Source organism: Nothoprocta perdicaria, unplaced genomic scaffold, assembly GCF_003342845.1.
Source record: "Nothoprocta perdicaria isolate Ctin4 unplaced genomic scaffold, notPer1 scaffold_193, whole genome shotgun sequence".
Lineage (NCBI taxonomy): Eukaryota > Metazoa > Chordata > Aves > Tinamiformes > Tinamidae > Nothoprocta > Nothoprocta perdicaria.
The window spans coordinates 1,064,294-1,088,734 of record NW_020455127.1 but is presented as its reverse complement, the minus strand read 5'-3'; the positions used below and the strand labels follow the sequence as shown (position 1 = coordinate 1,088,734).

The 24,441-nt window shown below is 44.7% G+C and overlaps 1 protein-coding gene across 1 annotated transcript in view; it reads left to right on the top strand.

Moving 5' to 3' along the window:
* The window catches only part of GRAMD1C (GRAM domain containing 1C), a 42,878-nt gene extending 19,225 nt beyond the window's left edge, over nucleotides 1-23,653 (top strand). The window contains exons 6-17 of the mRNA XM_026037237.1: nucleotides 4,387-4,505; nucleotides 5,369-5,489; nucleotides 8,306-8,468; nucleotides 14,410-14,553; nucleotides 15,320-15,438; nucleotides 16,061-16,203; nucleotides 17,486-17,589; nucleotides 18,306-18,485; nucleotides 19,997-20,054; nucleotides 20,590-20,700; nucleotides 21,419-21,524; nucleotides 23,076-23,653. Coding sequence (XP_025893022.1) covers nucleotides 4,387-4,505; nucleotides 5,369-5,489; nucleotides 8,306-8,468; nucleotides 14,410-14,553; nucleotides 15,320-15,438; nucleotides 16,061-16,203; nucleotides 17,486-17,589; nucleotides 18,306-18,485; nucleotides 19,997-20,054; nucleotides 20,590-20,700; nucleotides 21,419-21,524; nucleotides 23,076-23,153 — 1,446 coding nt within the window. The 3' untranslated portion in view covers nucleotides 23,154-23,653. The remainder of the gene's footprint in view (nucleotides 1-4,386; nucleotides 4,506-5,368; nucleotides 5,490-8,305; nucleotides 8,469-14,409; nucleotides 14,554-15,319; nucleotides 15,439-16,060; nucleotides 16,204-17,485; nucleotides 17,590-18,305; nucleotides 18,486-19,996; nucleotides 20,055-20,589; nucleotides 20,701-21,418; nucleotides 21,525-23,075) is intronic.
* The last annotated feature ends 788 nt before the right edge of the window (nucleotides 23,654-24,441 follow it).

The window sequence follows — 24,441 nt, the reverse complement described above, 5'->3', positions numbered from 1 at the left end:
GAGCACTTATTGAAGATGACTGAGCCAGCTGCATGCTTCTCCTAGGTACCAACTTAAGCATATAGAACTGAATTGCATACGTTTGCTTCATGCATTATGAAGTATACATTTGCTTTGCATTTCTTATGGCTAATTTGTGACCAGATAAGCAAARGGCACCTTCTTGAATAAGTGAGCTGAACCTTTGCCAGCCCACTTGTTACAACTCTCCTGACCTTGAATAAACACAACGAAAGCGGGCTCAGCAATGTGGAAGTGTATTTTGCCAGCTTCTGCTAGTTAGCTTGATTTATATTGCCATTTGTGGCACTTAAGCTAATCTTCTTTCCAAAAACATAATGATACTTTTGTTGCAAAGCATCACTGTAAATATGATTTTTTAATTTTTTTTGCTAAACCAATTCCTTCCTGTTTATGGCTTTTGTTTTAATTTTCCAATGCAGTTGCAACTGAATGCCTAAGTAATCCTTGTATAAGTCTGCACGACAATGGTCCCTAAAGGCTTAAAGCTGTTGCGATGCCGGAATATAGTTCCCACACACATTTTTGGTTAGGTGAATTTTAAGGCAGCCTACAGGCATTTTTTTTTTGTAAAAACAGAGGCTGAAAATGAGGAAACTGCCAATTAAGACCAAATTAATGCTCTTTCCTTTGAAATGTTTATCCTCAAATCAGCTGCTGTTTAATTGTACCATCATAGCCATCTCTTCATGCAGTAACTTGGCATCTTTGGACTTGYATGCGTAACTGGCACTAATGTTTTGCCAACGTTAGGAATGGTAGCTCTCTTACTGATTAGTTTGATGCAGTTGGGGAGGGGGGCAAATATATGAGCATTCAGATCTACAAACCTATCCATAGGTCTACAACAGAGGCAATAAAGTTCTATGCTGTTTAGGGTTGAATTTCCCACTGCATTTCTATTCTTTGCTGGTGAAAGTAGTGTCAGTTGCAACAGTGCTGATATATGCCCCCTGAGGTAAATAATCACCAGGTGGCAGGATTTAGATCTGGGGCTGTTTGTACTTCAAATTGACATGTAGTCCGAGGGTCATTTTCAGTCACTGGCTCTGGCCTCTTCAACACACTTCCTGCTGAGGGCTTTTGCCCTCTGTGGTCATGCCTCTGAGGAGAAGCCTGCCTCCTTTAATGCTGCGCTCTCACCGGAGACCCCTTCAGATCCTTGCTAGGGTCAACATGCCCTTTCTCAGATCTCCATCTTGTGGCCGTTCTGCCTTGTACCTGATGTCACGTGTTTCAGACAGCTGAATGAATAGCCGTGTGTAAGATCAGTGTGGCTTGAAAAAGTGATTTGCTGTTTACCTGTAGGTCACGAGAGAAGCGATAAATAGCTGCATGCTGCTCCTTGGCTTCCTTGGACCTTCAGACTCTTATCTATCCCTCTCCAACAAGTTTGTGCTATTGTCCTGGTAGGATCCCTGGTGCCCTTAGCTGACTTGCAGTTCTCCAGCTCTTGGTTTCTTCAAATCCTGCTCAGAGAGCAGCATTTTGTGTTTAATGCCCTTCTCCTTTGGTCCCTCAGGAATTCTGTGGGGACCTTTCTCTTAAGACGGCCTTCCTTARGTTTTCTCATTTTAAAGGCTTGTTCAAAGACTTGTTTCTCTTGAGGGGAAAAAAATCCACTTCTATTTGTTCCTATAGCAAAATGTGCTTAATGGCGWCTTCTAGACTTTTTATTTATTTGTTTTTAAATGCTCCTGTTCAAGAGGGAAACATCATGGAAAATGGAGGAGTCATTAACATAGGTCCTGAAGAGACATGATACCAGCCCTGATAAAACAGATAGCTGCTTCCACATCTGCTCACGCTTTCAGTAATTTAGTAGTTCGTCAACCAAAATGAACCAAAATTTGTGTGTTASGACAGATTCTCCAGACTGGTAAAGCAACTTTACTAATGGCTTTTATGGGAAATAACAGCAGTGACATTTATTTCCTTAAAATCTACAGGTGTCAAATATCCTTCCAGTTTGAGGGGAAGGAGTTAATTAAAATCTAATTAGGCAGGTCATTTAAATCCCAAACAAATACAGCGTTCCTTATTTCTAATGGAACAAGAGCTTAACTTGATCAGTCTCAATTCCCTTGAGTCCTCTTAGAGCTGGATTTATGTTCCTGTTGTCTTGTGCTTTGGTGGGTAGAGATTTGCGCTGGTCCCCAGAGACGCTGCAGCAGGTAAGTGCAGAGATGTGCAAGGGGGCAGAAATTTGGATGAACTGGGGGTTCTTGAAGTGAAGATAAAATGGCAGCAGCTCTGCCTGTCAGCTTCTGTGTCAAGGCAGTGGAAAAGGGTCATTTATTGCATGCTTATCTTTATCTTGCTCGTCAGTGGCATTTTATATAGTATTGCTTATTCTGTGCCACCACTCTGAATAGCATGAAATAAAAATACTGGTGTCTTAGCTGCTAGCTCAGAAAACAAGAACATGTCCTAGCTGCTGCTTGCAATCTTGGTATATGAAGAGAGATGAGGGAGAAGGAAAAAAAAAATCCAGCATATGCTGTTGTCTTGAGAGGACGATGTAATTCCTCTTCAGAGCAGGGCTTCAGAACCCCTCAAGCCTCTTTGCTCATAGGTACAAATCTGATCCAGGCAATATTTGTAAGCTTCTTGCCCTCCGGAGCTTGTCTCCCCTGGTACACCGGAGCAAGTGTGATTTGCTGCTGGCCTGCCCCGTTGATGACTTATTGCAATAACCGAGCACTGTTTCTTTCAGAGGGCACAATTTCTTGAAGCAGCAGTTGGTTTATAGCGGTGGCTTTATAATGACACTATAAATGACTCTATATGTCCTAAAAATGCACAGCTTAGAACTCCTCTGCTGTTTGCCAGCCCCTGAACTCCTCGTACAGGGGCAGCCTGCTGAGCCTACAGGCTGCTGCAGAGGGTGAATTTAACTTGTGGCCTTGGCCATCTGCCCTTCTTAGCACTTGGCATACGGGTAGTGGCAGTATCGGGCACACGGTGGCAGTTGGCTGGTTTCGGTCCTGTAGTTCCCAGCAGAAAGGTGTCTGATTCTTCTCAGCCCTTTCGCGCAAACAGTTTGCAGCTTAGTTGTGGCCGCTGGAGGTTGCGGCTCCCACAACAGGGCACGGAGGTGGAAAGCGGGGCGGCCGCCCCCTGCCCCAGGCCTTGCAGCGCCGTGGCCCCGAGCGAGGCTGAGTCACCAGCTCCCGCTCCCCGCGAACGCGGGAGCTGCCCGCGGCCGCCCCGGCCCTGCCCGCGCCCGGCTGCCGGGGCGTTGCAGGAAGTGGGAGCGCGGCGGCCGCGGCTCTGCCGGCGAGCGCAGGTGAGGCTCGTGCTTGTCCCGCCGTGAGGCTCGCGCTCGTCCCACCAACGCGGCGGCGGGGCGAGGAGGAGGGGGGGAATGCTGGAAAAGGCCTCTGAATAATGCATGGCTCCCTAAGGTGATCGCTTCATGCAAATAAGCAAGCGGTGCTTGTGTTACTGCCTCATTAGCAAAGTTCTGTTCCCTTGATCAATATGGATGGGGGCTGAGGCACTTTTTCCAGTGTGGCGGGTTCCTTTAAAGAGTACTAGTTTCGTTCTCTGAGCTCTGTCAAATCCCCTTCTTTGAGCCCTCCACAACATGGAAAAAGTGGACTTTGGAGCCTGCTGCTTACTTTGCAGATAGGAGTTTGTCGCAYGTTGGCTTGCTTAACTTTCCCAATGATCTGAGAGAGCTTAAATATATCCCAGYAGTCATGCGCATTTATAGAGTGGCCACGGGAGGTGACCAGAGCAGAAGCAGAGCCGCTGGCTGGCACCGGGGCAATGCTCCGCAGTCAAGGGAAGTAGTGCTCTTCCAAATCCAGCACCTCCCTTCCCAACTCGGAGAGACTTTGATTGAGTCACCACAGACAGCGGCAGCTAGGGACAAATATTAGCTTGGCACCACCTGTAAAGTGCTTTAAACCTCATGAGAAGACAGGCAAAAATCTACTGAGCGGTTTATCCAAGACTAGAGAGAGTCTCCCTGCTAGCTACCGGTCTGGTCTTGTGCCATAGTCCATGGAATTCAAAAGGGAGCTGCTTTGAAGGTAACTGAAAATATTGGTGATGAATTAAGAAGTTAGTGATGGCTAGAAGCATATATGTATTTTTTTTTTCTTTTAAATATATCTATATATATTTAGTGTTTGCCTTTAATGGTTGAAAAGTGATGGGACGAGGACARAGTAGGTGGGAGTCCAGTTCCCCAAAATGCTGAAATCCAATCTTGAAATGCGATAGCTAAATGCTTTTAGTCCTTGTCAGAAGTGAGGTTAAAGGCTGTGGCATAATTTAAACAACTTAGCATTTTAGCTGCTCTGCCTTACTGTCCCGGACCGCAGTTCCTGACCAGCTTGCTTCCCTTCCTTCCAGAGACTGACCAAGCAGGAATTCTGGCAGCTGGTGCACCAGAGCTATGGCTCCGAGCTGGGCCTGAATACTGAGGAGATGGAGAATTTTCACTCATCCTCCGAGGACAACGGGCAGCCTCGGTAAGAGGAGGTTAGAAAGCTTATGGAAATACTGTCCTTCCATATTGTTGGACAGCAGAGAGTAAGGAACARGGCTCTGTGGGATGTTCAGACACTTCCTTTCTTCCCTATTCTCCTGTCTTCCTTGGAGATTGAAACTTGTTGCTTTGCTTTCCTAAAGTCTGTCTCGTTTGGGGGGTTGTGTTTGTTGTAGGTAGCTTATTTTTGTATTGTGGTGAGTTCGATTTAGGAAGTGAGAAGAATCTAATTGTATATGGATTTTTTTTAGCTTCCTTGGTTGCTTGATATAAACATTAGCTTGTGAAAATTTCAGTTTTGTTCTAATAGGGAGGTTTTCATTTTGAATATGTATGAGAATAACTGTAGAAAGCTGAACTCGCTAGCTTGTCTCCTTTTTACTCTTTTGCTMTCTGAGAGCGTGTGTTTAAAAATTTCTCCAAGCTCACTTCAAGCTTCAAAAGATGCTCAATTAAATATTTTCTAGTCATTTACCATAAAAACAAACTATTATGCAATTTTATAGTAAGGAAAATGCATTTTTTTTTTATCTTAGACATTTTCCTTCCAAATTTAGGCTAGGCARCCTGTGTCTAGCATTTTTCCCCTGCACTCACTTTCTCTCTGGTTCATGAGTGTTTGACTTTATTAACCTTATAGGCAGAAGATGAATTTTGAGAGGTGAGAATGGGAGAGAAATGTGGATTGATGGATTCATGAGCTGGATGTGGGAAGASTCAATGGTCTTAGTACTGGCTAAAAAGCTACAGATTAAGGTCTTGTGTTTGTTTGCTTTTAAAGGAAGTTTTTAGCTGTCAAAACTGCAGAAATTATCTGAAAAAGATCTTCTTTTTTGCTTTGGACAGATCCAGCGTTTGTGATGAAGCTGGAGAAAAGGATGAAAAACAACCTAAAGCGACCGTCTCCRCTCGGGACCCCCCGCTCCAAACAGAAGGAGAGCCGCTCAACGGGCACACGGCGCCRGGAGTAAGTGGCCACGTGGCCTTTTTTGCTGCTTGTAGCTGAGGAGCAAGTTTAGCTTGTACATTGGTACAGAAGGATAAAGCTGCATGGGGCTGACACCCCCTCAAATAGTCTGTTAAAAATCATGGTAGTCCAGAAGGTTTCCAATGAGGAGTTGAACATGTGAATGTCTCTAGACTTCAAGGGTATCTTTTAGACTCTTAAAGGTCTAGAAACTGTATTCTTGAATCTCAGAAATGACCAAACATCAGTGTCATATCACTAATTTGCTGCATAAGCTGACTGGGACATCATGAGGCATTATCCTTGGCCTTCTCGGATGTAGGAAAAGAGGAGGGGGGCGGGAAAGATGTTTCAGCTGCCTTGCTAGGGGCCCTGTGTATTTTTGTGACTGCTTTATGAAATTAATTCTTTCCTTTACTCTTAACACAGCAGTGCTTACTTAGAGACATTTATCTTTAAATAACATCTTTTCATAGCCTTCTTTTATCTCTCTTGTAGATGGGGTTTATCAGAAGTTAGTTTATGCTTTGCATCCTTCTTTTTGGAGGTTAGCTGTAGTCAAATTTACAATTTTGTTTTAATAAGATTTCCTAAATGTTTCAGAAAGGATGGGTGAGGGAAAATTATGTTGTGTAATGGGGTTTTTCACTCCCCTCTTGGAGGGGTTACCACTGAATAACCAGCAATTCTGGGTGTTTCTTTCAGTGTTCTGTGAATTTGTGTATCTGCTGAGCTGTTTGGTGAAGGAAGTGCCTTAGTGGTAATATATGAGGAGTTCAATGTCTGGCACAGCTGCTGGGCTCCTAAGTGCAGTCGTACTACAAAAAGGTTACAGGCATTTTCCCTTGGTTAATAGATATCCCATGGGAAATGCCAAGGTTGGGGATACAAGAGCGGAAGAACAACGAGATATTTCCTAATTGAGGTTGGGTACCTAATTGCTATATCTGTTCTGAAAATTTGGAGAGGGAGGAAAGGAGAGGCTTGCAGTCCTTGATTAGCATATATTTTTTTTTTCTGGCTATTTTTATTTGCTAAAACTGATTTTAGGGGTTAAGGAAGTTTCAAACCAGAGTTGATGAGTTCAGATAGATAGGCAGCAAACACCCTTGGTCTGTCTCAAGTCAGATGTCAAAGGCTGAGTGAAATGGAAATCCTAGAAGAAAGTGTGTGTGATAGGGAAAACCTGAGATTCTACTCTGAATAATCTGCCTTTAAAAAGACCTAGAGCTGAAGCGTAGTCTTGATAAACTGCTTAGTTTACTGTTCCAGGGAAAAAGGGAGAGAGGAAGGATAAAATAAATAGACAAGAAAACTGTGTTTGAGGTGCAGCACAACATGCAGACTTCATCAGAACTGTTTTTTCCAGGAAACCTTCAAGGAAGTTTTTTTGTAGGAGCTGTTTTCCTACAGTCTTCTGACTTAAACCTGACTTTCCTTCCGTGTGTCTGGCAGAGTGGGGCTGCTCTTAGAGTGCTGGTCTGAGCTCTGCCTATTCATCGCTCTGCCTGTTCATCAGATCCCAAATCTTTACCAAAATACTGTGGCCAGGATCTGCGTGCTGCTGTTCAGGCAAAATGTTTTGCCAAAATTGGCTGGTTTGTACTTTCATCCTCGCTGGCATGGCATGTTGTCATAGAAATGCTGGTTTCTGTCCTAGTTCCCGTGGCGGAACTGCAAAAACTTCAGCCGTGGTTGTTCCTTCCAATGGGAACACTTGTTAATTGATCAGCTCTTCTGTTGCAGTCTTCCTTTTCTCTTTTGACCTTGAGGGAATATCTTTGCCTGCTTATACTGCAGTCAAATACATGTCTGTCTCCTTTCCCAGCCACCCACTTCTGTTAATGGTCCTTCAGTTGCATAGAAAGAGATTATCTTTGTTTTGAAGAGAGCCTAGAAGTACRGGAAGTGTCAGGATTGTTTAAGGAGCTAATGCTCTTGCTTTTTTGGAGTCAGCGCTGAATAATCTTTAAGGAAGACAGTATTGCAGATGAATCAGAACTACTTTATTGGGAAGGTCTGATCTTATTTAYTATGATCCATGTATAGCAGCGCTTGGTGGCCTGCAGTACTAAGCCCCAATTGTTGTTTCCCCACAGGCAATGGGAGCTTTGAGGAAAAAGTTTAGAATAAAGACCATGGTTCTTAGCTGGTAGCCAAGCTTTTAGGGTGATAACTTAAGATGTATAAATGTTGTACGTGAAGTCTCAGTAGCCTCCACTTATTGAAGTGTCTGATGGCCTCCTTTGGTAAGCTTAACTCGCATGTATTGAAATTCTGAGTTCAAAGTGACATCTTTGATTCAGTGATGTGTTGGAGGATGTCCTGCTTCTGTGTTTGAGATGGCCTACAGACCTTTATAAAACCCACATCCATGTACTTGCACCTCTCGTGTGCAAGTTCCTTGCACCAAAGGCTACTGGAGCCATAAAAAATGAGTACTTTCCAAATACATAACTTGGCTCATTTAGTCCTGCTGAAAGCAAAGTCCCTGCTTGCTTTTGCTGTGTTTTCCCTCAGGATTGTTGGGCTCTTTGCTAAGTTGGCAGAAGTCTTACCGTGCTGTTAAAAAACAAATAAACTGTGTTAGGTCAATGGGTTTGTGGTCATGCAAGAAGTGGAAGAATCTGAAGTAAAGAGGAAGGGACTTGGCTGCAGTAGGGGAACAAAGAGAGGGTTTAGTGCTTGACTGGGAGATAAGTGAACAGATAAAACTTGTGGCTTCCTCTGTATGGCTTTCTGTTTTTGAAAGCAGCTTTCTGACTTGCTTTGTGTGGCTGGTAGTTATTGATGCCTCTTTCTCTTGGGTATCTCAGGTGGAGGAGTCCCCGAGTGAAAAGCAAATAAAGAAGAGCCCTCTTCCATCTTCAGAAAGAAAACCTGTTAATCTAGTCAGGAGCAGGTCCTTAGAAAAATCCTTGGATCTGAATGAGAATGAAAACCTTCCAGAGAAGAGCAGTGCCTCAGACAGTGAAGAAGGTAAATCTATTAACAGCTGGGAAGTCATGAGACTCCCATGACATTCTCTCTTCTAGAGCCAGTTAGAAAGCTTTCTGTCACTTCACTTTGCTGTCRATAGCATTTCAAACTTCTTCCTTTCCTCTGTCTTCCCTTGGGGAATGAGGGGAAACATTTCCAGCTGCTCTCAAACTTCTGTGAGATCTTTTATGCACTACAAATTTCTTAAGGCCTATAGGTTTCAGTATTATTGGTGGATTGTATTTGTGCATGTTCTGAATCCTGCTCTGAAGATGGCAAACCTTAAAAATATTAAAGGTATTTTAGAGCTGTTTACCCTTTTGTATGCTAACAGAGTTTGTATCTCAGTGGGTTCTGCTCTACCATCCGCACGTTTCACTGCACAGTGGAAGCCTAGGTGGACCTTGGATACTGTAGTAACRTAGTGGATATAATTTGGCTGTGTTGCCTTCTTTCTAGTTCCTGCCTTAGAACAGAAGAGTGTCGCTGTCGGCCTCGTAGTGCTTTTGAACAGGACTTTACTGTTCCTCCGAAGATGGTATAAGGCTGGAGTGTGCCTTGCTTTGGTTATCACCTTGACTGAAGGGCAGAGAATTGGGCTGAATTCTGTGGGTATCTGCTCTGTCCCCCCAAAACCCCTTCCAGGTGCCCCTCTCTTGAGGAGAAGCGTTACCCTTGCTTTTGGGCCAAAGGGCCACAGCTGTTGGAGGTGCTGGTGTGTATGATGCAAGCTGTGGTAGAGGTTCTGCTAAATACCCCAGGAATGAGCCCTGTAAACACCCCTGGTACCAGGCGCACACAACCTGCGATGACTGCACAGCCATGTGAGAGGGAGGCAGATGAAATGAAGGGGGGAGCTCAGCAGCTGTGTGCTCAGATGTMGCTGGGGATATTATCTCATACAGAGGTAGAAGTTACTTTCCTTATATGTTGGCAGGAGCAAAGCAATATTGTCTGTCAAGGCAAGCTTTTAATCTGGCCAAGAAACTGCGCCTCATCGCTCCGCTCAGAGGCAATTGAAAGTCCTTGCAGAAGGTAGTAAGTTGGCAGCACTAGCATGACCAGGAAGACTTCTAAGTTATGGACCAAACACCTGCAAGTTATGATCCTTGCCTGAGGATATTCTTYGCTGCTTGTTACCTTTCCTTTTGCTCACCTACATTGCTTCTGTTTTCACTGGAGTTGGAATTCCACTTGTATTGCATGTTCAAGGTATATAACTCTTGGGAGCCTGCTTATTCCAASAGATTGCTGTATATACCATACTCCTACACACCTGAGCTTTACAAATTGCTTCCTTCATCACAGGTGTATCTCCTAGAGCAGCAGGAAGCGTCAGCCTTCTGGTGTTTTAGATACCTTTGTGTTTTTTTTCTATCCTCATAGCAAGAGTTCTCTCTCTCCTTTGGCTCTTTAATGATGGAAGTCTTCAGTGTAACTGAAAATAGTCTTTGCTGCTGCTGCTTACCTAAATAATGGTGGCAGAGACTACCTGTCATCTTTGTGTTGCYGTTGGACAAATAGAATATGCTAGACTGGAGATGTCTGTCTTCAGGAGAGCCAGATTCATGCTGCTTTTCTTATATCTCCTTRCTCCCATCAAGACGAGTGGGCTGTTCTGTATTCAGAGCAGGATTTTCTAGTCCTACAACACATTAATCTCTCTGGATTCCCCTCTTCATGCTCAGAATTTCTTTTCTTTTGTTTCCCTGTCTGTTTTCTATTGCAGATTGCAGTTGTCCACAACTGCAGTATAGCTAATACAAGGTGAATTCCTTCATGCAAAAGAAAGTACCTTCCGTCCRTGGCCAAGGCTTACCCGTGCTGATTACTGTCTTGTGTCCTCTGGCTCATGCTTGGGCTGCCCACGGAGGCCTCCTGGCAGCTAAGGTGAGGGCTCAGCTCCAGGCCATCATTCTGCAGCAGCAGGGTCTGCTGCTGCTGAAAGCCAGAACATCAGGGCAACACAAGTGCCCAGGTACTAGGCATTGCCCACCCCATTGTGGGGCAGGGGGCCTCTTTGCCCCACTGGCTTTATGGAGTACACTGTGGTGCTTCTTGCTTTCTTAGGGCCTGAGGATAACCTTGGACTGTGACAGGAGTTTTCTGCTTCAGCGAAAAAGCAGTATCTGCAGCTGAAGATAAAACTTGTTTTCTGAAATTTACACTTGAGTATAGCATATATATTCCCAAAAGAGAATCAACAGATTCTGAATATTTTTTTTTCAAATAACTCTTTTGTATGTATGTACATGCATCTACAATGTGTGGCAGCATGAAATACTTCAAAGGGGAAAGCTTGGAAGTGGAAAACGTGGGGGTTTGTTTGCTTGCCTTCTGTTAGAAAGTTTTGCTGGGTATGTGGGACATCATAAAATTTCCGAGCACTTTGCATATGCTTGAGAGGCTTTTTGCACTRTTTGTGTTAATATTCACCCTAAATGTGTAATCTGCAGGAAAGCCTCATTGCTCTTGCTGTGGTAGTGTGAGCTGGGTATAGCCGTGGGTTGTCTCTTCTTGCAGATAGGGGGGAATATGGGGGGTGAAATAGATACACAGAGTGGTTGAAAGGAGTTCAGTCCTGTTTATTTCAAAATGTGAAATTCTGGGTGTACGGTGTATGTAAAGACTAGTCCTGTTACCTTGTTGACATTAAGCAAACCMCTGAAAATACATGTTTGATGTATAAGTGTCGAGTAGCTGTTGCTTTGGAGTTGAGAAGAAACCCGCGTTGCTTGCAGGCAGGAGGCACACACGCGGTTTTGGTAAGCTGAGAAAAGCARATCTCTTCCCCAAATTTGCTCAGCACCTCTTTCCAAGTTTATACTAAGCCTTTCCAARTATGGCAGAGTTCCTTGATTACAGTTAGTCCTGCTGCTGTAGCCTTGACACAGGTTGTACATGGAACTCAGTCATTCTCCGAAGAGATTTTATTGACTTGACTTTGGGGCCCTTCTGGTTGGGGTCTTCATTTCTCCCCTTTTTGCAGGCTGCAGAAATMAAGTCCTGCCGATCTGCTGGCAGTCCCTGCATAGGCTGGGGGTGCTCTTCCCCTCTTTCTTTTTATGTTATTTTATTTGCTTGTGGCTTTCTTCAAGCTTTGCAAGCTGTTAGTGGTTAAAGGGAGCTCGAAGAACAGAAATAGCTCTTGTCTCCTTCCTCCTCCGTTTTTTTTCTGTCTTGTCTAGCACTGCAGAGGCTTCCAAACCTCTGCAATCACTGGCACATAATGGTTTTATATTCAAGGAGTATTTTACAGCTTCCCTTGCAGTGATGGGAATGACCTTACGAAGCGCACGGCAGTGGTGTGGGAGGGAGCTCTCTCTGCCGGACGGGGATGCGCTGGGCAATGCAGTCGCTTCCAGACCTTGGTCCCTGGGGAGCCTCCCTTATTCTGAATAATCCGGTGTTTTCTTACCATCAGATGGTGTCTCTGATTCATCTATAGATACACCACGGCTGCAAGMACTAGCAGTTGATTACTGTGTGTTGCTGAAGGGCTAGAATAACAAAGCTGAGGGGCTAGACTAGGGTTTGCAGAAGTAGATGCCTTTTGTTCATAAAGGGTATTTTCTGAATCAGTCGCACACAATCTGTAAAATGTTTGTTCCAGCCTCAACTTCAACCTGAACTTCAGCTGGGGTTTCTGGAGAATGCTCTTGGTAACACCGTGGGTTTGTCAAAACCTGCCGGGCTGCATGTAAAACCATCAGGAACGTCCCTCCCAGCACTTGGCAGCTCGCCGCCTGCTTAGTCGTGTTTCTAAGAAACAGTCAATACGCAGCACGTCAGGTAACAGGAGCCTCTGTCTGCAGAGTAAAAGATGTTCTAGACCATGAATGCTCTCRCTTAAGAGCCAAGTGATGAGAATTCGCCATAGCCTAAGGCTTAGAGCAAAGGGAGAGACTTTGGTGCTTGTAGAGAAAAATACTCCCAGTAGCAAAGTCTGGACTTTAATAATGCKTGGGCTTTTGGCATAGAAGCTGCCGTGGTTTATCAGGTTCCAGTCCGTCAGCACAAAAACTGTGTGTCTGTCCTTAGATGATATGGGTGAATATAAAATCATACTAAGTGAATATAAAATCATGAGCTAAGCCTCATGGAGCAAAAGAGGTCTGTATTGCCTTGCATTTGCCAGCACGTAAACGAGGAGCTGTGAGAGCTCAGCCGGTGCCAGGGACTTGGCTGTGCCTGGGCCTTTGTATTTCTCAGGTGGTGGTGGCGATTCCTTGGCCACAGCAAAGGCGGGCTGAGTCAATCTGCTCGTGGGTGGCAGCCAGAGGGTAGTCAGCACCAGAGTATCGGAGGTTTCTTGCCTCCTTAGTAGAAGATGGGCATGGCAAAATGCACTCCAGATTGGTAGACGTCTGTAACATGGGGGCTGACTAACTGAGGGGGAACCTGCACTCACCCAGAGCTTGAATTCTGGTGGAACCAGGCACAACGCCGAGAGGAAGCGTAGTCAGTGTAGGCTGAAAAGCCAGGCTGCATTTCTGGCTGCCTGCAGTCTCTTCTGCACAGCAGAAGCTGCTTGCTAGCAAATGCTGGCTCTGCCAGGGTTGCTAAACAGACCTCTCAAAATACCCGCTCCCTTTGTGTTCGACTCGGCGAATAAATAGATGTTTCGTAAGCAGAAGGTAGCGTAGGCAGGAAGTCCCKCTTGTACAAGCATAAAAGTGGAGCACTTAAGCACTTCTGGGGTCCTATCTTAAAGCCTGATGAGGTAAAAGTTTCCTTCTGTGTTGAGATATGTTAATGTTATAGAGCCTTTTATGGGGCTAGGAGAATTGGAATACTAGTTTGCTGGGAGTTGGAATTGAGTTTCATTAGGTTGTTTTGTCTGGTGTTTAGTTGCTCCATTTGCATTTATCAACATTGACTGCTACAGGAGAGTAATGTTTTAAGTGCTGTAACCTTAGCCTATAGGCAGCTTGTGAACTATAGCATGATATTCAAGCKGCCTTTGTGCTGTGGCTGGTGTTGATCTTTGCTAGCTCTGAGCATTCGTTTCTGTCAAATGAAAGCTTAGCTGGCCTGGCTTCTGCCTTCACTTCCCTGAGATTTACTTTCAGTAGTATTTTGTTTTTGGTGGTGGGGTTGTTGGTTTTGTTTGTGTGATACTAACTTAAGCTAGGCTTGTTTCTAAAAGATGCAGATTGAGGCAGGCACAAGAAGCCACTTTACTTTTAGGATTATAGTTCTGTCCTTCATCTCTTGCAAGAGTAGCTGAGAAAACCACAAAGCTGAGTCATAGCAGCACCCATCAGAGGCAGAAAAAGCCCAACTCAGTGTTGCTGGCCCAGTAAACAACTGGGGTCCTTGTCAGTGGCCTGAAATAGGGGAGGCTGAGAATGTATCTTGGTGCTGTTTTTCAGTACTGTAAACGGGAGTAAGGCACATTTTATTCCACTTCTAAYAGATAGAGAGGGAGTAACAGTTTGGGAAAGGGTGTTTTTGTGAGTTTAGAGCTGGTCATCTGGAACATGGATACTACAGATAGAAATTAAAAGCAGTAATCTGAAAGGTGCCACAAATAAAAATCAGAACTAACGTGCCCTCACTGTCCTGCTTGCCTTGCCCTGTGTCCTTTGTGCAATAGGCACATATTAAATGAAGAACTTCCATCTTCCAAAATAATTTTTATAGGATTAGTAGAACAGCGAAAGCAGAACTAAAAGGACAGGACTCTGAGTTGTTGATTTATCAGCTTACGTTTGTAAAGGGAGATAAATTGGGGAGGGCTAGAAAATCAGCTCTGGGCTTTGCTCTTGCAGGCAACCCGCTGAACTGTGACRCCAGCTCCTGGCTTGTTAGATTTCCGAGGGCAAAGGCAGCTGATGCAGGCTTGGAAAGAGCTTGAGCTCTAATAAAGCTTGGAGTATTAAGAAGTTTTTGCAAGGGGTTGCTCTTTCTTAACCTGAACTCTACCTTTTCTTAACAGTGAAGGAGGCTGTCTCTGAGAATGATCTCTATGGGAGAATTTTTATAAACAGAGTTTTCCACATCACTGCAGACAAGATGTTTGAAATCCTTTTCACCAATTCCCACTTCATGCAGAGGTTCCTCAGCTCCAGGAGTATAGTAGGTAATACACGCTTCTCCCTTCTGCGGTAAATTATCCTGAAATGTTAAATAGGGTTGAGTTGAACTTTAGGTTCTCCTTGTGATTAATTTTGCAATTCTAATCTTCTACTAAAAAAGAATATCTCAAGCTGCCCTGTTGTTTGCATAGATCAGTCATATTTCAGAACAGAACCTCGTTTCAGAGCATACTATATCACAACCATAATCCTTGGGCTTTGGATAGGTTATTAAGTTGTTGCATTGTGTGGGACACATTATGTCCCCAAAATAGTGGAATCCGTACAGCAGGCACAGAAGAAACTGTTGCATTCTCCTAAATGATGCTCACAGGCTTTAATTTTCTGGATGAGTAAACTTTATTCATTGAGATTATAAGAACAGAAAATTAAGTCCCTTCAAGGGTAATACTTATTTGAAGGCAGAGTGGCAAAAGCATTTTGGGATTGCTAAGTGAATCCCCAACTCCCGAAGCAGCTGGGAAGTGGCATATTTTCATTCACATTTTACACCTCCTCCCCRTGTTTCCTTCAGCAGCACCAGCTTCGGCTTCCATACTTCTCATCTTAATTTTGTTCACTCAGTGAACTGCAAATTTCACTTCTCCTGCAAGACTCCCACCGCYTAGAATGAGCTTACCGTGCCTCTCCCTGCTGCTGCTGCTCTTAAACTGGTTGCTTTGATATGCAGGGGTGGAAATGGTGCCTTTAGGTAATTTAGCCCACGATGCACTTCCKCCTGTGGTTTAGTGTGCTTAACCTGTCATCTAGATGCAGTATCAACTCCGTGGAACAGAGACACCAGTGGTAACCAGCTGAGGACTTTGACCTACACTATAACGATCAACAATCCACTCTGTGGGAAGTTCACAACTGCCACTGAAAAGCAGGTAACCCGTGTGGCTGCCCAGTGTCCCCTAAAGAAAAGGGAAGGTCACAACTGGCTCTGCAGTAGAGTGCAGTGAGCAGACTGTGGCTTTGGAGTTTAAATATAGGGTGGCTTGCTGCCCACCTCACACTTACTGAGCAAATGCTGATGTAGTCAGCTTGGCCATCACACCTGTACAGGGCGCTGTATGCTTCTCCCACAGACTCTGTAGGAAAAATTATTAGTGTTTTAGTGGATGAATTGAGGGGAAGAGCTGGGGCAGAGTGGGATGGGGGCGGAAAATGCCCTGGATTGTGCCCTGGGATAGGTCTCCTATCTGAAATGGAAAGCAGACTGGTGCTAATAAGGCAGTGGCTTGACTTGTGTGTTGCTCTTGAAGAAGTGGTAACGGGGGGAAAAAGATGAGTACAATAGCTGCCTGTATTGACTRTAGTTGGAGGTATCTTCTTTCCCCAGCAGCCCCTGCTTGTCTTTCTTTACAATTTTTTATTATGCTTGTTTAGGCTTTTTACCTACTCCAGCTCACTTGGAGATGGTTGCTCTACTCCAAGGAATTCAGGCTGAAAAAAGGGAGAAATTGAGCCGCATTAGTATTTATTTCCTCTATTTTATTTCCTGGGCAGATCCTGCATAAACAGAGCCAGAAAGGCGAGTCTTACCAGGTGGATGCAGAGGTGCTGACCCACGACGTCCCCTACCACGACTATTTCTACACTGTGAACCGGTACTACATCAGCCGCACGTCCAGTCACAAGTGCCGGCTACGGTGAGCCGGGGGGCCGCAGTGGGAGGGCAGGGGCCAAGGTGGGTGCGTGTGTTAACAGGTCACTGCAACAACAAGACCTGCTTGTGAAGGTCAGTACAAGTCATTCAAGGTCAATGCCTTGTAAGATGGGAGATGTCTTCTGGAAACATAAAGTCGGTGTCTCCTGTCGTAGACTTGCTGTCCTTAGATCCGGTTATCAGAGAGAAAGAAGCTCCTGCGTTGGTTGCACTCATCTCTTGAGAGTGTGGGCCGGGTTCTAAACAGCCTGCAGGGTTTTAGAGTGCATTGTCTTAAGTCAGAACCAGATAAGATATTTTGATGTGTGGTTTCTGAAATAACATTACTAAGAGCCTGCAGAAGAGCTCCACAGGGAGCTAAGGGCGAAAAGGAACTCTCTTTCTAATGGAGGTGTTTGAGAACTGGTCTTAATCCTAAAGATTCTTGGTAGATGAGAAGGTCTTAAAAGATGCTTCCCTTTCCCTTTTGTCAAAACCAAAATGCCAGCTGTGATCGAATTCCATGTTCACAGTATTTGTCAGACTTTCTGATCACTTCAGATCACCTTCTGATCATTTTTAGTAGCTCTTTCTGGGTTGTCTTTAGTAAGACCCTTTATCTCACAAGCCGTTATCACCCAGAAAGGCAGGCAAGCCTGGGTTTATTCAGGTTCATCTTCAGCTCTGTCATAGCGTGAGACTAGCGCTGTACCTGGAGGGGGGCGGGTGAAGGGGAAGAAGGGCTTGGGGCCATGCTTGTGAATGAGTCCTCGTGAGTTATTCTTCCTTTCCAAGGGCTGTATTTGTGTCTTTGAATCAACCAACTTGATCCTTTCTAACATTTGGTGTTTGAGTGCTAATATTGTCTCCTTTTTTTTTTTTCTCTTCCCTTCCCCTGCTGCCATTGCAGTGCCTATGTAAAACCTCATCTATACACATGTGGGGGGGGAGGGGGGAAAGACTTCCTAATTTGAAGCCTATAACATGTTCTGAACCAGTCAGARCGCTTTGCAGAGACAAATTTTCTCTGCTGAGTCTGAAAGGAAAAGAAACTTGGAAATGTTTCTTATATTATCTAAATTCCTGAGGCTTTACTTAAGGGTATTGTCGTTGCTGGTGTCTGTGTCTCTCTGCTTTGGTGTTAAGTGCTGTTCAGGTGGAAAGTCAGGGCAATTCTGGTTGGTATTTCAGATTTTGGACATGGGCTAGAGGCCTGTGCAGGTGAGATGTGTTACRGTTTGTCACCCCGCAGGGGACTCTTCTCACTGCTCTGTTCTCTTTATTAGGGTTTCCTCAGAAGTCAAGTACAAAAAACAGCCTTGGGGCCTTGTCAAGTCTGTAATTGAGAAGAACACCTGGGGAGGAATACAGGAGAACTTCAAACAGCTTGGTGAGGTTTTGCTCTTTGTGATGGCACGAGGAGTCCRTTTTCCCTGTGTGTGTCTTAATGTCTGTGAAACTTGATTCCCTGAGGAATGATGTGAAAACAAGGTAGCACCAAAGGAATCCCCAAGTCRGAACTTCCCCTCTTCAGTACACCTGCAGAGAGAAACCTGGTGGCCTAATGCTAGCAGAGGGCTCCTGTGTACCCTGCTGCTTTCTGAAGGGAGCAGGAGCAAAGTAGTTACTCTGAACCGCTTGTGTTTCCACTTAATCCAGTTATTTCCTTGATCTTGAGTGCCCAGAGGAGCAGGTCCCACGCTACGACTGCATTGCTTCTAACGCCTCCCCACTCCGCTGCTGACAGCCTGTCCAGCTGCAGCCTTTCCAGCCTAACACAGCTCCCAGACCATCAGGCTGACGGCGTCTCGGGAGGTGCTGCAGCCTAGCACACCCACAACACCACCCTGYGTAAGACAAATATGTACATTGTATATAGGAAGCACGTGAAGCGCAGTTTAAGAGTTAAATGCAGTAAAGAAGTTGGGTAATAACAGGTTTAAAGTGTAACTTAAGTTAGTAACTTGCTTTAAGTTCACTTACTGGAAGACTCGCCTGTTTTTCTCTCCGTCACCCACTGTAGCAACTCACAACGTAAGCCTTCCATGCTAGGCTTTCTCCAGATAGCGCAAATGGAAAGTTAAGGAGCTTTATTTTCTGCTGCAGAATCGGAACTGCTAATGGAGGAATATGCAATCAGTCAATCCATAGAAGATTCTGGAAAACTAGTTGCCTTAAGACGAAGACGACGCACTTTACACCGGGGTTTGGCGGAATCGCTTCCCAAACGCTCCTCCCAGCACTCCTCTGGTGACATGGGGCTAGAGCCACAGGGTGGCATAGTAGGTAGGATTTGATTTTTATATGAGATATTGTCCAAAAAGTGTGTTCAAATAAGTTCTGATTCTTAAATTGAAACGGTACAAGAGAAACACTTGTGTACATGTGATTCTTGCTGTCTTCATTTAACTGTTGTGATGGCAAGTGCAGTAGCATACTCAGGCTTGCATCAAATAGATTTGGGACATGTGCTCACTTTATGATGAGTATTTCATGCAATCAAATCTAATCTGCCCTTGCTTCTTTTCCTCAAAACGAAAAACTCCTAATGGTGCACTAGAGCTGCCTAGGATTGAAAGTGAGGTGGGAGTGGGACTCAATTAAACCTGGTTTTTGAGAAGTTGCTGAAAAATATATATTTTTATTTATTCAAATTACATGCCTGATTTATGAGATGCTTAAGCTTCCTCACCAGTTGGCCTTACCATCTCATACTCTTCTCATTAAACAATTCAATTTTTGTTTGTTCTGTAACTTTGGCGTCCCTGAAGCAGTTCTTGCAGTTCCACTGCCACCAAGCCCACCGTGCCTGAACCCCATCTGTTGTACAGGAACTGCTCCTACAGAGATGGAGAACATATGCGCGCGGCTGTGTGCCARAGAACACAGAATTTCATGACGCAGGGCAAATTGAGTAGTGAAGTAGGAGCAAAAGCCCTTTGGAAGGAGGGGAGACGACCCTGGGCATCGGAGAGCGTTGGGAGCATGTTTGAGGGTTTCCTTTTCGCTGCGACTCCTTGCAGAGCCCTTAGCTTTGGCACTGCTGCTCCTCCCTTGCAGTGAGCGCGTCTGTGCTGGTGCAGGGCTGCAGCCTTGATGTGCTCCTCCTGCCCCAGGCAGCAAATACAGATAGCAGGAGCTGTTTAAGGAGATCACGTAATTTGAAGATGAGCCCGTTCACAGCAGTGGATGACTTCTGTTTTAGAGAGGACATGTACACTTCCACCTGTGCCTTRCTTGTGTCAGGTGCTGTTGTCTCACTAGTAAAAGCTCTTTACTCAATTGCAGTGTTGCCCTCAGACTGATGCCAAGGCTGAGCTGGTGACTGTGGGAYAATTGGAAGGTTTTTGACACTGTCAGATTGATTGGTAGCAGGACCAATATGTCCAGGGGAGCAAGAGGAAGAGAGAGGCACTGCAGGCTGGAATCTTTGCTAGCATGACYGGTAGCGTGCGTGTGGAATGGTTGCTACTAGTAGGATCGGCTGTTGCCTTCTCGGGATATCTGGGCTTACAAAGAAGGTGGCCAGAGCTATGGTCTCTGCARTGTATCTTTGTGGGAAGGGAGGAGAGATGTCCCTTGTGGTGGAAGGGTCAGGCTGTTCAGCTGGCTTGTCTGAGCTGGATGCAGAAATTGCTTTCGGTGCATCCAATGGAAGCTGCAATATTTTGTGCACTGGCATGAGCCTGTTGACTCTGAGCTATTCTTGGTGCAATGCTGAGCCCTGATGTTTGTCTGCAGGAATCCCTTAGGAATGTTCTTGAGCATTTATTTAAACCTCCTTCTCTTCCACACAGAAAGAAAAAGAGATCCTCTAAGTAGGACCACCACCATCATCGTAGTCATGAGTATCTTGTAAGTACTATTTGTAAGTACTACTTGGCATTAAAACATGACTTGACTGGAGCTCATCTTGGTATTCATCTGTAGTTAACTRTACTCGCTTGTCCACACTGCATGCAGCAGGATAGCAATGCAGGAGTGAGTGCACTCAGGTACGAGAGAGAAATGAATGGACTTGAGAAGTGACATACATGAAAGGAAAATACTGACTTGCCAAACAAGTCTGCCTTTCTGGTTGGCATATGTCCAATCCTACAAAAACAACAAAACAAAAGCACACTTTCCAGTATTTACTTATTTCTAGGTTAAAAAAGCTTCAGTGGGAGGCACTACTGTTATTTAAGCCATGGAACATCAACCTATGACAAAGMTACTTGCTAGGAACTGTTGGCACTGTCCCATGTCAAAATGCTCCCCTGAAATGGCACCCTCCTTTCAGCTCAGGAGGGATCCTCTCTGTATTTCTCTGTAACCCAAATCTTGATTTTTTGCAGTACTGTAAGAGGAGTAATTTAAAACCGGTCTGACTCTTGTTCTCTCTGTATAGTTTGCTGCTCTTGGTTTTGCTGAACATAACACTGTTTCTCAAACTGTCAAAGATTGAACATGCAGCTCAGTCCCTCTACCATGTCCAGCTTCAGGAAGAAAGCACCCTGAAGTAAGTTGGTCTTTGTTTTCTTTCTTCCTTGGCTTATGTCAGAATCYGATCTAAAGAAATAGACCTGGAGCAGTGAAACTTGGTAATAAGTTTTCAAAAACTGTTGGATGTTGTAGCTTTGAGGTCTGTGACGATATTCAGCAACATATCTGGCTACGTCTTGAAGCACTAAACTTCTTTGGCAAACTGCTTTTGGGGAGAGTTAACCTCAGTTTGCAATTATCACCCTGTTGTGACTCATCTTCTGTCAATAGCATGGTGCTGATAACCAGYGTGTTCACTTCGTGCTAGTTCACACAGAATCATCTCAAATCTAATCTTAAAGATTCATTTATCTTCTAATCTTCTAGTTTTGCCTCTTGGTAAATTCCTCCCTCCACCCCAAGCYTCCATGTTAGGTGCCTCATGTATTTTTGGACCTAAAGATGTTCAGATGTTGCTACTTGTTTTGGATGTGGTATTGGCAAATGAGCTTTAAAAAACACATAACCTGGCCATGAATATGGAGGTTATGCAATGACTGTGTAAAATTCTTTTAAGTAGCTTCCGTAAGAACAAAAATCTTGCCCCTTTAACTAAATTATAGGCACAACGCATGCCCTTTCCTTCGTGGCCATTTTTGTGGTTGTTTTTCTTCCCAGAAATGAAAGGGCATTTGTGGATAGGCATGGAGGCCTGCATGTTCTGTGCTTTCAATGTAATCTCTTTTTTCTTTCAGCATATCTCCAGAAATGGTATCAAAAGAAGAGATCCCTCAGTATGATAAGGAGCAGGTTAAGCATGTGAAGGGAGTGCTGAGAGATTCAATTGAAATGCTTGAACAGGTAGCTTGCAGTCTTTCCTGGTGCTAGTCCTGTTTCCAGTTCTTCTCCCATGTCTGACCATAGCTTTGTCTGATGTTTTATGACGCTAATTGAATGTTTTATGACTACTTTCACCTTGGTTTGGTTCAAGGCTTGAATTTTGTAGAGGCAATGTTCATCTTCGATAGATATATATATTTTTTCCTTCTCTCCCTGTCCCTACCCCACTAAGATTAAATATTCATGATGATTCTCTTAAAGCTGTCAAGTGAAGTTTATTGATGAAGTGCATTGATGCAGTTCTGAATCATGACAAAGCGAAGACTGAAGTAATTCAGAAATGATCCTCCTCTCCTAAGAAGAGTCAAGGCATAGCATTAAGTACTTGCTTATCTCGTGAGGTTTCTTAATACAGGTTTATCCTGTCCTCTGCTCGCCATGACCTTCCTAGATACATGTACAGCCAGTATGTTTCAGGAGAGGTTTGGTGGAGGGTGCTACAGCTATGAAATTATCCCTTCTTCCCAGTGATTTATGCTGTGGTTTCCAGCTCTTTCATCTTATGGATGTTACATAAAACTCATGTTGTGGGATGCTGTTTTCTCTCCAATTGTGATGTTCTGGACTGTTCAACTCCTAGGTAGAATTTACAGTTCAAGTGAAGGACAGGAAATTCAGACTCTGATTTTTATTGATATGGATACACTTTTTTAAAGTCTKTATTAAATCTTAAAATGTGACAGAGGAAGCTGTGCATGCCGGAGTTCACATGTACCTCTCCATCAGCAGTTAGCTGTTCTCCCACACACTGCAGGAGGGAAGAAAAGCCTTTTTTTGGTATTTCGTGTTCAGAGGTGTCTTTGCATGCAAAATTGCTATTAATCTATTATTAACCACTGCGATCACAACTTCAATTTTGAAGTGTTGGAAATTTCACAGTAGAAAAGAAGTTTCTGTTTTTCTTGACCTTCTTTGTTTCTTTCTCTCCCTACCACTCAAACAGCTCTTAATTCAAAGTGTTAAAATGCCTGCTAAAAGTACACAATGAATGAAACCCCTAGAAGAATGGAGTGAAAATTCAACCACCTTTTCCATATCATCACCCCTTTTTTTTTTTTTCCCCCCTAAAAGTCATGGTGCATTTTAGTGTCATGATCTGTGTTTTCTAAGGGTTAGCAGTATTCTGATGACACTTTGTGCTCAGAATGCACAACCATGGGTTAAAACAAAATTAATGCCTGGYTGCCACCATGTTCCATAAAGTATTTGCTATGAGCATTGACCATGACTAAAATAAGCCACTCTCTTCTTTTGGGGGCTATTATTATCTAGCAGAGTATTGGGAATTTAAGCATATCTATAGTATATTATAAATTATACAGTTATATATTTGCTAGGATAGCACAGTAAGGTCATTTGAAGTAGGCGGCTGTGTAGAAGAAGAGGGAGAAAGAAAGTGCACTGAGGGAAACTGCACCAAATCTTTAAAAGAATGAGCAAACCATTCTGGTTCTCTGCTGCAAGGATAAGAGGTATGGGAGGAGTGATGACTTTTTTTTTTTGTCTTCACAGCTTAAGACCTCTCTTTCTATGCTCCAAAGAAGCTTTGACCACTTGAACAAGACCCAGAGTGGGAGGACTGAGAGTTAAGACCTGCATCAGCCTTCAGTTCAAGATGTCAGAAGAAAGATGATGAGAGATGGAGGACTTGGGGATAGGGGTTGTCACTGTCATCCTTGGACTTTGGGGGCTCAAAAGCTGCGCAGAATAAAGGTTGTTGGAGGAAGTAAGGTGGGTTCTGCGTTCCTATAGCTCTATGATCTGCCCCRAGGGCTGGCCCCGTGTGTGCTGGGCGGTTTTGTTTTCTCGTGAGCGTTGCAGAGCTCTGAAGTCCTAGCATGAATAAGCGAAGGCAGTTGTGCTGCGTGCTGTCTGATCTGCAAACTGCGGAGGAGAGGGAAGCGCCCTAAGCAGGGAGAGCTGTGCCTGTGTTTAATGCAATCTCAGCTTCTTGTGTTGACTGGRAAAATGACCATCAATCAAAAATGTTCTGGAGAAAAGTAACAGGTGGTGGTTTGAAACCTACAGGATATTTATATGCTTCTCAGACATGTGGGCCCTGTGAAACAAGTCATCATCTTTAATGATGATTTCTTTTTTTTTAAAAAAAAGAATGTTTAAATAAACAGGAAAGTGTCTGATACCTCCTTGATAAGTCTCTTGGCTACTGAGTGGCTTTGGTGGACTTCCTTCTACCATGTGTTCCTTTAGCTCTTCCCAAGAAGTCTCCATCCCAGTATTTTCCTTGCGTGAAGGGCATTTTGTTTCCCGGCGCGGTGCYCACTGCAGGGGAAGTGCTTGCTTAACGTGACGCTTTTCTGGGTAAGGGGACACAAATGAGACGAGTCAAGCACGGGCGGCAGCTGTGAGCTGCTCGGGGCAAGGGCAGCTGCCTGGCARGGTCAAATCCCTGCAGCCCCAGGGCTGGTGGCCGCCATCTCTGCTTCCTCACACTGCACAGAGCTGGCYGTCTCTTTGCAGCTCAAGGAGGTGTCCATATTGTCTGTGTGTGTGGAGGGCATGTGCTTTTTACCCCAAAATGCTGTTCTTAGGGCCAAATCCTAAATGGGGGTGGGGAGAGTGTGGGCTGTGTGGGGAAACAGCTGCTCCGTGTCCAGCCTCGGTGCACTCAAGCTGCGAAAGGAGCTGTGCAAGACACGTGTCTTGGTTGGTCTAAAGCTGTTTCTGCTCCTAATGGGGGTCGCGGCGGGCCCCGTAACGGCCCTAACGGCCGCCCGGCCACCTGTTGCGCTGCCCCTTTAAGCGCAGRTGGCCCCGCCCCTCCCTGGCGGCCATTGGGCCGTTCCGCCGTCAGGTGGATGGGGCCGCTGCTCCTGCCCCCCGCCCCCGCACACCTCCGCGCGGCGCGAGCGCAGGC